This window comes from Herpailurus yagouaroundi, unplaced genomic scaffold (assembly GCF_014898765.1).
Source record: "Herpailurus yagouaroundi ecotype Mexico unplaced genomic scaffold, PumYag 100, whole genome shotgun sequence".
Lineage (NCBI taxonomy): Eukaryota > Metazoa > Chordata > Mammalia > Carnivora > Felidae > Herpailurus > Herpailurus yagouaroundi.
This window is the reverse complement of record NW_024412391.1, coordinates 27,098,717-27,112,704: the sequence shown is the minus strand read 5'-3', so window position 1 is coordinate 27,112,704 and position 13,988 is coordinate 27,098,717. Positions and strand designations below refer to the sequence as shown.

At 34.6% G+C, this 13,988-nt stretch overlaps 1 protein-coding gene across 1 annotated transcript in view; it reads right to left on the bottom strand.

Annotated features, from left to right (window-relative positions):
* ASZ1 (ankyrin repeat, SAM and basic leucine zipper domain containing 1) overlaps positions 1–13,988 on the bottom strand; it is a 53,104-nt gene that overhangs the window by 31,539 nt on the left and 7,577 nt on the right. Inside the window, exon 4 of the mRNA XM_040472162.1 lies at positions 13,809–13,920. Within this exon, the coding sequence (XP_040328096.1) occupies positions 13,809–13,920 (112 nt within the window). The remainder of the gene's footprint in view (positions 1–13,808; positions 13,921–13,988) is intronic.

Sequence of the window (13,988 nt, the reverse complement as noted above, 5' to 3'; positions counted from 1 at the left end):
CTCTGCCCCTCCCCCATTCATGCTCTGTCTCTCTCTGTCCCAAAAAAATAAATAAACGTTGAAAAAAAAAAAAAAAAGAAACACTGGTGAAAAAAAAAGCAATTGAAATACACTATATAGTATATAATCCTATTTAAAGATAAAAGAAAACCAAAAAAAAAATGCTAACAAATGGAAGAAATTCTGTAAGAATATAAAATAACCTGCTATGTAGTAGGAAAAAAGACTTTTCATTTTCTAAGTTACATATTTTAAAAGATTTTTAACCAGAACCTTTTGCGATCAGAATTTTAAATAAAAATACATTTTGATAACTACCTTGAGGTACAGTGGAAATTTATCATTCATGGCCCTTAAAGGGTGAGTGGCTCAGGTAAAATCCCAACTTTGAGTTGAGATCACTGAAGGGAAACAGATTAACCCTGAAACCCAAATGTTCTTCAAATTCAGGCAAAATTATTTCTGTTTTCAATTCTGAATATACAGTCTCTGGCAAGAGCAACAGTCGTTTAACTGGACCTTTTGGTTCCAACTGATCCTCAACCTACTAACAGAATAACCTTTATAAAATACTAATACATTCCTTTTTCTTCAAATTGTTTAATAGCTCTCAGGATGAAATTCATAGTTTCTAGCATGGTTCACAGATTATTATCTAGCCACTGCCAAATTCTGACTCCATTTCTACTCTAATACCGTATGATCTGGTTATATAACTTACAATTGCCTGAATAAAAGGTGCTCTCATCCATTTCTAGAGGTGCCACCCTCTACATTGAATATTCTTTTCTATCATCTTCCTTTGACTAAATCCTATTCATTCTTCAAATCTCAAGAAAAAGCTATAGGAATTTTCCACTTGACATCTTCATCTCAGTTAAATTTTCTCCCAATTTCTACTCCTAGGGACATCCTCTACTACCTCTAGTCTTACTCTATTATAAATGTTCAAAGTCCTATAATCTCTTATATTATTTTGTCAAATTCTTGAGGCAGAGAATGGATGTTACCTTGTATCTCCTAGGGCTTAGCATATATTGTTTAACTAAACCCAGCTGAATATACTAGTGATATTGTTTTTTTCTCCTTCATCTATCAAAGTTCCTCAAATTGTTAATGGCCAAGAGACGGTTAAAAAAAAATAAGTTTATGAGATGCCTGGGTGGCTCAGTCGGTTGGGCATCCGACTTCGGCTCAGGTCATGATCTCACAGTCCGTGAGTTTGAGCCCTGTGTCGGGCTCTGTGCTGGCAGCTCACAGCCTAGAGCCTGCTTTGGAGTCTGTGTCTCCCTCTCTCTCTGCCCCTCCCCTGCTCATGCTCTGTCTCTCTGTCTCTCAAAAATGAATAAAAAATTTTTTTTAAATTTAAAAAAGTAAGTTTACACATTGTTACCATAATTACAGTTTTTTTCCCTGGATGATGCAGAGCTTTTTATTCACTTTTAAATTATTTCATTTCAATAAAACTTCCACTAGAGGGCATACAAGGAAAAGCAGAAACAAAACTCTCAATGTGACGGGAAAAAAAATGTACCTTCATAATGATGTATTTATTACTTCTCTGTACCAAGGGTAAAATGGATGGTTTGTCTTCATGTCACATTTTTACTGTACAGTTCAGTATTATCTACTTTTTAAACTCTGCTTAAAATAATTACCTTTTAGCTGGGAGTTTAATGAAACTATGAAAAAGGAGATGTGGACAATAAAATGCTATGAATTGGACATCCATTTTCAGCTATCAGAGTAATTTTATTATATTAACCTCCTACTAACAAAAGCTATAAAAGCTGACAAAATACAAACTATGTTTGAAGGCCTTGTAGAAAACCAAGGCAGCCAGAATATGAGAAGCCAATATCTTGGGGAGAAAAGAAGCATTTGTTGAATTGAGTCTTAAATTCTTTGTCACTTTTTCTCGAGACATTTGCCAATTCCTGAGTAGCATAAGCAAAAATCAGGGCTTACAAGCCTTCTTATGGGGCTAGAGACACAAAAAATGGAGTTCAGGGCTACCAACCAAGAGCTTCAAGAATTGTCTGGAAAAAAAGGAATAGCAGAAAATAAAAGGGACCTTGAAGAGAAGTGATATTCTGCTGGGCTTTTACCTTCAAGGCATATGAAAATTCCTAAGAAACATGAATTATGTGTGGGGAGGAGGGAGGAAGACCCTCAAACAGCTGCTAAGAGGCTGAAGAGGTAAGAAGGGCTTTTAGCATTCCCATAAAACTGAGAAGAATAATAAAGTTTGTCTTCTTAAAGGGTGAGTAACTCAGGTAAAATCCCCACTTGGAGTTGAGATCACTGAAGGGTTGTAGGGGAAATAGATTAATCCTGAAACCCAACCTTGAACTATCATAATCCCTGATTGGATCAAGGTTCTAACTCCCAGTCAGAAGAAAATTAATTATTTTCTGGAAGTAAATAGGCCTATACAAAAGTTTATACATAATATCCAGCATTCAATCAAAAATTACTAGGCATTCTAAGGAGACAAACCACGTGACTAAAAGAGGAAGAGACAATTAAAAAGACCTCTAGATGTTATAAGAAACATACTTCAAAATAAGTGTGATTAATGTGCCCCAGAAAATAGAAGACAAAGAAAGAATTTAACTAGAGACCTGAATTTTAGGGAAGATAAAAGGTAAGCAGAAATTATAGAACTTAAAAATAAGATGTACTGAAATTAAGAAGTTAATAAGTGAGTTTAATAGCAGATTAACTGCAGCAGCAGCAGCAGATTAGTAACCTGGAGGTGAGAAGGAGACCAGGAGAAAATACCCAGGGTGAAATATGGAGAGGAAAAAGGATGGAAATAAAGAAAGATTGTTAAGAGGCATATGTGATATGGGTGTAATGGTCTAAATTCCATTTGAAGAGAGAAGGAGAATGAGGCAAAAGCAGTATCTGATGACATATTGGCTGAAAATTTTCCCAGACTTACAAAACAAATTAAACAACAGATTCAAGACGTTCTATAAACCCTAAGCTGAAAAAATTCAAAGAAAACTATACTTAGAAATATTAGAGCAAAGTTGCCTAAAACAAGAAACAAATGGAAAATCATAAAAACCATCAGAGAATAAAATACCCTCAAACATAATACCTTCCACAATAAGACTAACAGCTAGCTTTTCAATAGAAACAAAGGAGGCCAGGAAATAGCAAAATGATAGCTTTAAGTTACTAGAAGGAAATTAACTTCTAATCTAGAAGTCTATGCTCAATTAACTTTCAAAATTGAAGTGAAGTAAAAAAGTTTTCAAACAAAAACAGACTTTATCTCCAGCAAATACACAAAAGAAAGGTTTTTAGAAGAAAAATGATCCCTGATTGATACATGAAAATGTGAGATGGAATTAAGAATACAAGAATGAATGTATGAGTCAATCTAACTAAGAGTCTATATAACAACATAATTGATAACAATAATAAAATGGTAATTATGTGCTGTGAGGTTTAAAATACATAGAGATTTAAAATATATGACAACATCACCAGAAAGGTAGGAGTGGTATGGACAAACCAAGTTCAAATATTCTAAAGTTAAAGTTAAAATATTCCTGACATTGTCCAGGAATTGTCAAAGTACTGGTAAATAATGGACTCTTAGAAGTAAAAAGTACATGCTACAATCTCTAGAGTAGCCACTCAAAGAATAATAGAAGAATGAATAACTAGCAAGATAGGAAACTGAATAATAAAACGATTAATCCAAAAACAGTCTTGGAAAATAACAACACTAAATTAAACAGGCATAGCAGTATGTACCCTAAATGCCAATGAACTAAATATTCCAATTACAAGGAAACTATTGTTAATCAGTCTGGATTTGAAAAACCTGTATATGTTATTTACTTTATTTTTTAAATGTTTGTTTATTTTGAGAGAGAGCAAGAGAGTATACAAGCTGGGGAGGGTCAGATAGGGAGAGAGACAATCCCAAGCAGGCTCCCAAGGGCTTGATAAGGGGCTCGATTTCACAAACTGTGAGATCATGACCTGCGCTGAAATCAGAGTTGGATGTTTAACCAACTAGGCCACCCAGGCGTTCCAGCTGCTTACTTTAAACAAAACCACATAGAAAAGCTGAAAGCAAAAGGACGGAAAAATATATACTATACAAACATAAAAGAAAGGTGATATAGCCATACTAACAGTAGACAAAGTGTACTATAATAAAGAACCACTACTAAACCGAGAGAGGAACACACTTCATAAGAATAAAAGGTCAATGCATCAGGAATATAGTCGCCTTAAAACATAAGGAAAAATTGGCCAATATGGAAATCACAGTAAATGACAGAACAAGCAAAAAAAAAAAAAAAAAATCAGCAGTCATTGAAAAGATCTGATGACAACAAATAAATGTCTAATTAATACACATGGACTATTATTCCCAACTATTGCCAAATTATTAGTGGCAGTGAACATGGAACATCTGCAAAAACTGGTCACATTCTGGGCCATAAAGAAAATCTCAACAAGTTGTAAAGATTTGAAATCATAGAGAGCTATGTTCTCTGACCACAGTGGAATAAAGACAGAAATAAATAACAAAAAGAAAACTAAGAGATGAAAAAAACTATGATATATTCAAACACTGTACTATTTATCAGCAATACAAAGAAGCAAACTACTGATACGTAATACACGGATGTATCTCAAAATTATTATGTTGAGTGAAGAATTCAGATATTAAGAATATATAATGTATGATGCACTAAAGGAAACATTAACCAGAGTAGAAAAAAGTAACAGTGGTGGCCTCTATGGTTCAGAGAATCCTCTTGGAAGGAACCTAAGGGAACTTCCTAGGGTAATGGGAAAATGGTCTATATTTTGAAAGGGGTGTGAGCTACATGGGTATATTTATTTGTCATTCTCTAAACTGTACACATTAAGTTCTCTGCGTTTCACATTATAAATTCTATCTCAATGAAAATGTACGATAAAATACATTTTTTACAGATACATGGATGATTATATATAAGTACATGTGGATAATTATATAAATACAGTAAAACCTTGGATTACGAGTAACTTGTTTCATGAGTGTTATGCAAGATGAGCAAACATTTCTAATAAATTTTAACTTGATAAATGAGTGTGATATCTTGTAGTATGAGCAGTACGTAAGGCCAAACATCCCATGATCACAAATGAGCCAAGGGTTCTCTCTCTGTCTCTCGCTGTGGGATTGTGGATGATTGTCTCCCATGCTCAGATGCTCTGTTTCAGGCTGCGGTATCTGGCAGAAATCAGTGATTTTTCAGAACATTGCAAGGTGTCCACAACAGGCACTAGTGTATTTTTTGTCACTTCTAAGAACCTATGGTTCTTTGGACAGTTCTTTGCTTTTCCATATAAGAGTAAGCTTAGGAATGCTTTGCTTCATTCTAGGTCAGGCTGCCTGCAGATAGAGGCCCTTTCCTCTGCTTCCTTTTTTGCCAGTTACATTAAATACAGTATACAATAAGAGTTTATTAATATTGCACTGTAGCCAACATCTGTGCAAACATATACAATGGCCTCCATGCAGAAAAAGATTCCAATGAGCCAATAGACAGCAGTGATTTTGTTAATGACAGTGAAAGTTGTCCTATACAATAACCCTCCTCTCTCTTGGCTTCCTCACATCAACCACAAAAGTTTTCAAAGATAAGTGCAGATTAATTTATTTTTCTCTAATTTTGTATTACAGTACTGTAATCATTTTATTTTATTTTTTAAAATTTTTTTTTCAACGTTTATTTATTTTTGGGACAGAGAGAGACAGAGCATGAACGGGGGAGGGGCAGAGAGAGAGGGAGACACAGAATCGGAAACAGGCTCCAGGCTCTGAGCCATCAGCCCAGAGCCCGACGCGGGGCTCGAACTCACGGACCGCGAGATCGTGACCTGGCTGAAGTCAGACGCTTAACCGACTGCGCCACCCAGGCGCCCCAGTACTGTAATCATTTTAAAAAAACTTTTTTAATGTTTATTTTTGAGAGAGAGAGAGAGAGAGAGAGAGAGAGAGAGAGAATGAAAGCGTGCGCGGGGGAAGGGCAGACAGAGAGGGAGACACAGAATCCAAAGCAGGCTCCAGGCTCTGTCTGAGCTGTCACAGAGCCCGATGCGGAGCTCAAACTCACAAACCCACGAGATCATGACCTGAGCTGAAGTTGGATGCTTAACCAACTGAGCCACCGAGTACCCCATCATCATTTTTATATGAGTATTTTTGGGTTGTGGAACGAATCATCTGAGTTTCCATTATTTCTTATGGGGAAATTTCCTTTGATGTATACAAGCGCTTTGGGTTACAATCATGTTTCTGGAATGAATTATGCTTGTAAACCAAGGTTTTACTGTAAAAAGAATTATAAATAAATATATTATTTCTATATATATTTATATAAATACTTATATATTAATATAAAACCCAACTGTAACAGGAAAAATACATGCAAATTATAAGACTTGCTGTCTCCAAGGAAGAAAGAAGTGAAGTGAATATGACCCTGGGGAAGATGCACAGGGTCTTTAATTACACTGTATTATTCTGAACATATTTAAAGCAGTATTAGAATCATTAGGCAAACATGGCTTTTCAAAGACTAAAAGAGGTATATCTTTGATATGCAGAAGTTTGGTATGTTTTTTCTTTATTCTTAATAAGTCTTATATAGGCTTTAATAAGTACCAATGGATATTAAAAATTAGTATCTTGGGGGGCGCCTGGGTGGCTTGGTCCGTTAAGCGTCCGACGTCAGTTAAGGTCATGATCTCACGGTCCATGAGTTCGAGCCCCGTGTCGGGCTCTGTGCTGACAGTTCAGAGCCTGAAGCCTGTTTCAGATTCTGTGTCTCCCTCTCTCTCTGCCCCTCCTCTGTTCATGCTCTGTCTCTCTCTGTCTCAAAAATAAATAAACGTTAAAAAAAAATTAAAAAAAAAATAGTATCTTGGTAAGATTAAGACCCAGTAAATTCTTGACTAAGTGAAGATCCTAATTATAATGTGCACAGTTGTACAGAGACATATAACAGGAGATATTAAACTTTCCCAACAAGAATGGATTCATTTCTATGTGTAGGTATTCATGAGGCTGTTGTAACACTTGAATGTGGGGAAAATTTTCAAAAAGAAATATAATTGTAGCAGTATGCTTCTAAATAATGAAAATACCATGTATATGTGTGTACAAGGTGCATGATGGAGAGATAAATCATTTCTTTTTATCTAATGCTTCAATGTGTCAGCAACCCATCCTTCTATTAAACTATTAATATGTAGAAACTATTAAACTATTAATATGTAGAAAGTAACCTATTCTTGTGGGAAAACGCTGAAATAGAGTATTTAAGAAAAAAAACTTCAATCATAATAGAAACCTTAAAATGTTATTTTTACACTGCTCACTTCTTCCAGGACTTCCAGTACCATTGGACAACCCTGAGTTCAAAAAATATAACCAGAGACAAAACTACTAAATAGGTAAGTAACAAACTGACCATATTTCATATGATGTATGACGCCATCAATTTCAGGAGACACAACCAATTTCAGAGATGTTAACTGATATGTGAAAAAATGTGTCAGAATACATGAACTATGGTTGGTTTTTATTTCAAATTAATGATTTTGTGTGTGAAAATGTATATGGTGACCTAAACCTAATCAATACCAAAGTTCAAAGAGAGACATCTGAAGAGGATAGATTATAATTTCTCTTTTAAAAAAATGTTTATTTGAGAGAGAAAGAGCACTCAAACAGGGAGACCCAGAGAGAAAGGGAGAGAGAGACAAAGAATCCTAAGCAGGCTTCACACTGCCACTGCAGAGCCCAATGCAGGGTTTGAACTCAGGAACCATGAGATCGTTACCTGAGCCGAAATCAAGAGTTGGATGCTTCACCGACTGAGCCACCAAGACACCCCCACAGATTATAATTTCTGATTACAAAGCATTTGAAAATATTATATTCACTACTTGGGTCATCTTTTTGAGGAGTGTTAGGCAAACTACAGCTTCACTTTAAAAAAAAAATCATTCTTTCAGCAGTTAGAAGAGAGTTAAAAGACTAACTGTTGAAGTCATAGCGTACCTGACTTTCCCATTTAGCCAATATCCTGTATCTTTTCTTTCTTGCTAAGCTACTCTCATTTACCCCTAACCCACCATACTAATGATCCAGATATTCATCATATTGAAATACTTAAATTATCATCTTTAAATTTCAGTCAAAACAAAAGATAAGAATATACTTGCTCACTTATGCATGTTTTGTTAAAATGGTAAAAATGTTTAAGGAAAACAGTAAAATAAACTCATCAGTTTAATTTTATAAATCAATAAGAAATAAGCATTTCAGAAATTGTGGCTCTTATAAAAGCACAGGAAATACTACCAATTTAAGTAAATGTGACATTTGGTAAGCACCTACTATGAAATGGCAGCGTGTTAAGTATTTGCATATTCATCATCCTATTTCAATTCTCACAGCTGCCTTGCTAGCTAGTTAGGTATCACATTGACCAATCACAGAAGAAACTGAGACTTAAATGTTTCAAAAAGACTTAATGGTTATATTAGCTTAGACAAGTTGTTGAGATAGTATTTGGACCCAGACATTCAGCATCTAAGTCATGTTTCATGTTTTCTGTGGTATAAATGGATTAATGTATTACTTCACATATACTGTGAATTACTTCACAAACACAGTTACGTTTTGGAAATAAAAGAGACAAATGATCATTCCGTGACAAATCTATTAAAATCAATAAGAACTTGATAAATATCACATGAAAGAACTGTGAAGGAATAAAAAACTATGTATGGTACTAGGGTAGTCAAGTGGCTCATAGGGAAATCCAGACTTTCCTACAGGAAAACAATGAAAGAACAATGAGATGTAGAAGAGTGTCCTCAATAAGATAACCACCCATCCAAAATCATAGCTTATGAAAAAAAGTACTCTTGTGGGCTTAATAACACAGGAAAGCATCATAGACTATTAATCTGGCACCTGAAGACACAATTTGAATGCACAGTGAGGGAAGAAGAAGATACTCCAAACTGAAGAATAACAAAAGGAAAAACATAGAGGTAGGAATGACTGTGTATCTGAGGAATAATGTTGAAATAAAATGAAAAAGAAGTTAGATACTAGATAGTGAGAAATAATTAAGGTGGGATCATATTGCAGAGAATTTTGGCTTTTACTTAACAGACAAAAGGAAGTGTGTTCTATAGGTAACAGGAGACGAGACTGACCAAAGTACAGACATAGCACCGTCAAAAATGTCATTTAGCAGGCTATTAAAGTACCCCTTAAGGTAGAATTATAAATATCAAAGTTGCAAAGAATTTAAGAGACATTATAACATTTTTGTAATGTATGTTTGTTTATTTATTTATTTAATTTATTTTGAGACTGTGTGCACGTGCTCATGCGTAAGGACAGAGAGCAAGGGAGAGCAAGAATCCCAGGCAAGCTCCACACTGTCAGCACAGAGCCCCATGCAGGGCAATATCTCACTAACCATGAGATCAGGACCTGAGCCCAACACTTAACTGACTGAGCCACTCAGGGGCCCCAATTTTAAGAGACATTATAAAGAACAAATTAGGGACAGATTACATATAAAAGTGAATGAAAAAGTTTGAGATAAATACCAACTTTCCTCATCACAAATTTATGTTCAAAACTCAAAATTAATTATTACTTTGAACATACAGTAAAAAGGAAATACAATTGTTATGCCCTGAAGAAAATACACTTAAGGTGACATGGTAAATCATCAGAACGGTCCACCCAATATTGCTGATTCCCCTGTGGCACAGTAAGATTATACTTCCTCACTCCCTTGAAGCTAGATATGACCATGTGATCACAATAAAATAGAAGAAATGCTACGGGTCTCTTCCAAGTGGAAGCTTTAGCAGCCACCACACCACTTACCACTGGCGCTAGACACCAATAAAACAAAGTCAAGTAAGAATTTGGAAGGTATTTGTTTGTTTGTTTTAAGGTCTTGGTTTCTATGCATGTGTTTTCAGAGGTTAGTGTCAAGGGCTTTTATCAACTAGCTTTTCTCACCTCTATCTTCTCCATTCTGTGCTTCCAAAAGGACTAACTAGACTTGCAGGTATATGAACAGCAATATTAATGCCATGCCCTAAATGCAAGGCAACACTAAGGTATTTGTCACTGTTTGCATACATATAAAACTGGTAACAAAGCTGCTATGTGTGATAAAGAAAACACAGGTAAATAAAAAGATTCACAAAGGATATGCATAGGTGGTTTATAAAAATCTACATGAAGGAAAAAATCACAAAATAACAATTTCAAGTACTGCTTTCTAAATAAGCTCTTTTAAAAAATTCTTTCTGAGACTATTATTGTGCCCTCAGTCTATGTTTTCAGAGCAAAGATATGTTACATATTTACTTATGACTAAAAAACAAGTTAATCTTGTAATCCAGAATTAGACCTCAATCTACCAAACTGCTCCAGTGACATTTACAACTAAATTTATATTCTGAGAAAGAAAGTAAAATTTTTCCCAGAGTATTTTCTGTCTATTAACACAGGCAGTAACATTCAATAAGTTAACAATCCCACAATGATTACGTCAAAACCTTGGATATCAGTTAATGTGTACTGTCTTATCAACGATAATAAAAACATCTATGAAAATTAAAATGCCACATGATTTTGCAAAACCTTTATCTCATGTCTGAGCAATCTGAATATAATAAACTTCTCTGCCAGAAAAATTTCTCCCTTAATGTAAAAAAATACATATCCTTTTTTAATATAAGCAAATGTTTCAGAACACCTGAAGGAAAAAAACCCACACAATTCCTAAAAACTGAAATGTTAATTATATATACTTTATAATTACTATTATTACTCTAACAAAAATTTCAACTCCAAATTTAAGGCTAGATTGAAGGTTTCAAATTTTATCATATATCCAATAATCTAATATAGACCTTTTAAACTTTAATAATTTATAATGTCACTGGTAACTACATTATCAGTATAAAAAGAAAAAAAAGGAATATTAGTCCACGCTATGGCACAATTGCTGAATTCCGAGTAGTATGAATGCAGGCCACCTGTGTTTAGGGCTAAATATGACGAAGCTGCATTGAAGTGTTTCAGCAAAACAAACAGCAACAAACACCAAATGTGATTTCCCAAAAAACAATTCAGTAGGTAAAAAAAAAAAAAAGTAGATAGTCACAGGTATCGGAAGTAAATGGAAGTTACTTGTCTCTACTTGGCTTGTCTCTACTTAGCTCAGCTCGGATCTCAGGCTAGAAAAGTGAGCAGTGCTCAAAAGGCTGCAAACTTCAGATGCCTGGGGCAAAAGTTTATAGTAGAAAAATACACTAAATTATATGCTTAAAATGGCAAATTTTATGTTCTTACCACACATTTTACCATTATAAAAATTTTTCAAAGAAGCAAAACAAAGAAAAGATGGTTAGGGGTAGGAAGGAGAAGGATTGAAACTAAAATTCCTGATCTTCTAATAGGTTTTGATTTTTATCACTGCTAATGAATTATCTATAAAATTCCACCAAATCTTGGGGCGCCTGGGTGGCTCAGTCAGTTGAGCGACCGACTTCGGCTCAAATCATGATCTTGCGGTCTGTGAGTTCAAGCCTGGCGCTGGGCTCTGTGCTGACAGCTTGGAGCCTGGAGCCTGCTTCAGATTCTGTCTCCCTCTCTCTCTGCCCCTCCCCCGCTCATGCTCTGTCTGTCTCTCTCTCTCTCTCTCTGTCAAAAATAAACAAACATTAAAAAAAAATTTTTTTTAATTCCACCAAATCTTATTGCACTCCCCCTGTGTCCTGAGATTTTTTTCTTGTATGCTGTCACCACACTATCCCCATCTGTTCACTAATGCTATCCTTATAAAATCTGCAGCCTAAAAGCGCTATTTCCCATGACTTATTCTTTTCAGCTCTATTAAGATCCTCATTTTATGCAAGAAAACACAATTCAATTATTTCACTGCTTTATGATTTGAGCATGAAAATAAAAGCAATTGAAAAGTTTTTCAGGTATTTCTCATATTTGTTAATTAAATGCAGATTGTTCTTTTCTTCAACCATGCTGTATAATTCTCCATTTTAGTTGAGTACAGATCCATCCAAATTTTATATTCTTTCAGATTCAGTTTTGAAATTTCAGTTTTCAGTTTTGAAATTATGTGGCTGCCCTGTAGTTTTAGCTTGAGATGCGAATATTATTTTAATTCAAATGAAATATTTTTTTTCCCAAATATATCCTGTGTATCAAAAAAAAATACCTTCTAGTTCTTCTGGAAGCAGCAAAGTCTAGAACCTATAACAATGGCTTGCTTGACCTTCCTTCAGTGTGTTTCAAGACAGTGAGTGACTGGGAGGGTAAAGGCTTTACTCTCTATAATACAGTGCAGAAGCAGTAAAAAATAAAATAAAATAAAAATTGAAGAGCACCAGCCAAAAAAAAACCAATTTCCCATTGAACCCAGAAAGGCAATTCTTATCAAAACCCACTTCTAAATGTAAAAATTAAAACTATAGAACCCACTGATGAGGCTTACTTTAGCTAGGTATCTTGGACATATTCCAAAGTACAGTCAAATTCAAAATTTATATCTAACTAGGGATTATACCATATATGACAGAATAAAAGTTCTTGTGAATCAATTTGCTAAAAATTTGCAGGTAGTTTCTTTCCAGATTTTTAAAAAATCTTTATTCATTAAATACTGATTATCTACTCTATAAGCCTGACTTTTCTCACACTAGTTTCTCAACCTTGGCACCAGGACACTTTGAGATGGATACTTCTTTGTTTTGAGAGGCTGTCCAATGTACTGTAGGATGTTTGGCAGCATCCTTGGCCTCTACCCAGTATGTCAGCGGTACACTCTACACCAGCAGAATCTCCCAGATGTGACAATCAAAAATGTTTCCAGATATTACCAAGTGTCCACTGGGAGACAAAACAGACACCTTCCGTCTAGGTGTCAAAGAAACTAAATCAGGTAAACAAAAACTTCTATAATCAAGTAAAGTTACCTCTATATATTAGGCACTAGAGCACTATTATTTGAATTAATGAATTATGAATAATAATTCTATTCATGCTAGACATATTTCTGTTAGAAAGCCTATTTCCTACTCTATTAATTTTGAAGAATAAATAAAACACAAAGAGATTTAACACGAAGATAAAGCCAGGTTAAGAAAGAAGTTAGTAACAGAAATTTTAAGCTTTCTGATTTATTTTTTAAATTACTGACATTTCAACAGATCCAAGATACAGTTACAGCTTGTTTTCTACACATCTGGGCACTGTTACCTATATGAAATAACATAATTGGAAAATTCTTAGGAAAATTAAAACATTTCAATGTATTATTTGAAATTTTTAATATTTGTGTAGAATTGGTTAGCAGGTAACTGTTATACAGAGAGAATACTAAAGGTTTAAATATTATAGCTTAACTGTTCCTTGGAGTATATGATTCATAGGAAATGATATAGTTCATTGTCTTCATTTCCTTCTCACTTCAAATTCTTAGAACATTCCTCTAAAAATTAAAATCTGAAAGACTACCTTCATGATATGCCCTCCTGTGGTAATCTTATACAGTTGGAACCATGACTGTATGACCTATTTTCATTCAACTAAATGGCCAAGTAAACACAAATTGTTCATGATTTTTAAAAAATCATGCTATCAAATGTTTAACAGGCTAATAATCAAATAAAAATATCCATAATTTTTGAATATGTATTAAGGCTCTTACCTACAAGCAACATTTGGATCAGCATTTCTTGAGAGCAGTAGTTCTACGCACTTCAAGATCTGTTCTTCTGAGCCACGTGCAGAACATGCAGTTATCAAAATAGTTTGCTTATCTGTAAAGAAAAGTGAGGACCCCCCCCCAACATCAAGAAGTATATCTAACAGACTTCTTTGACCATTC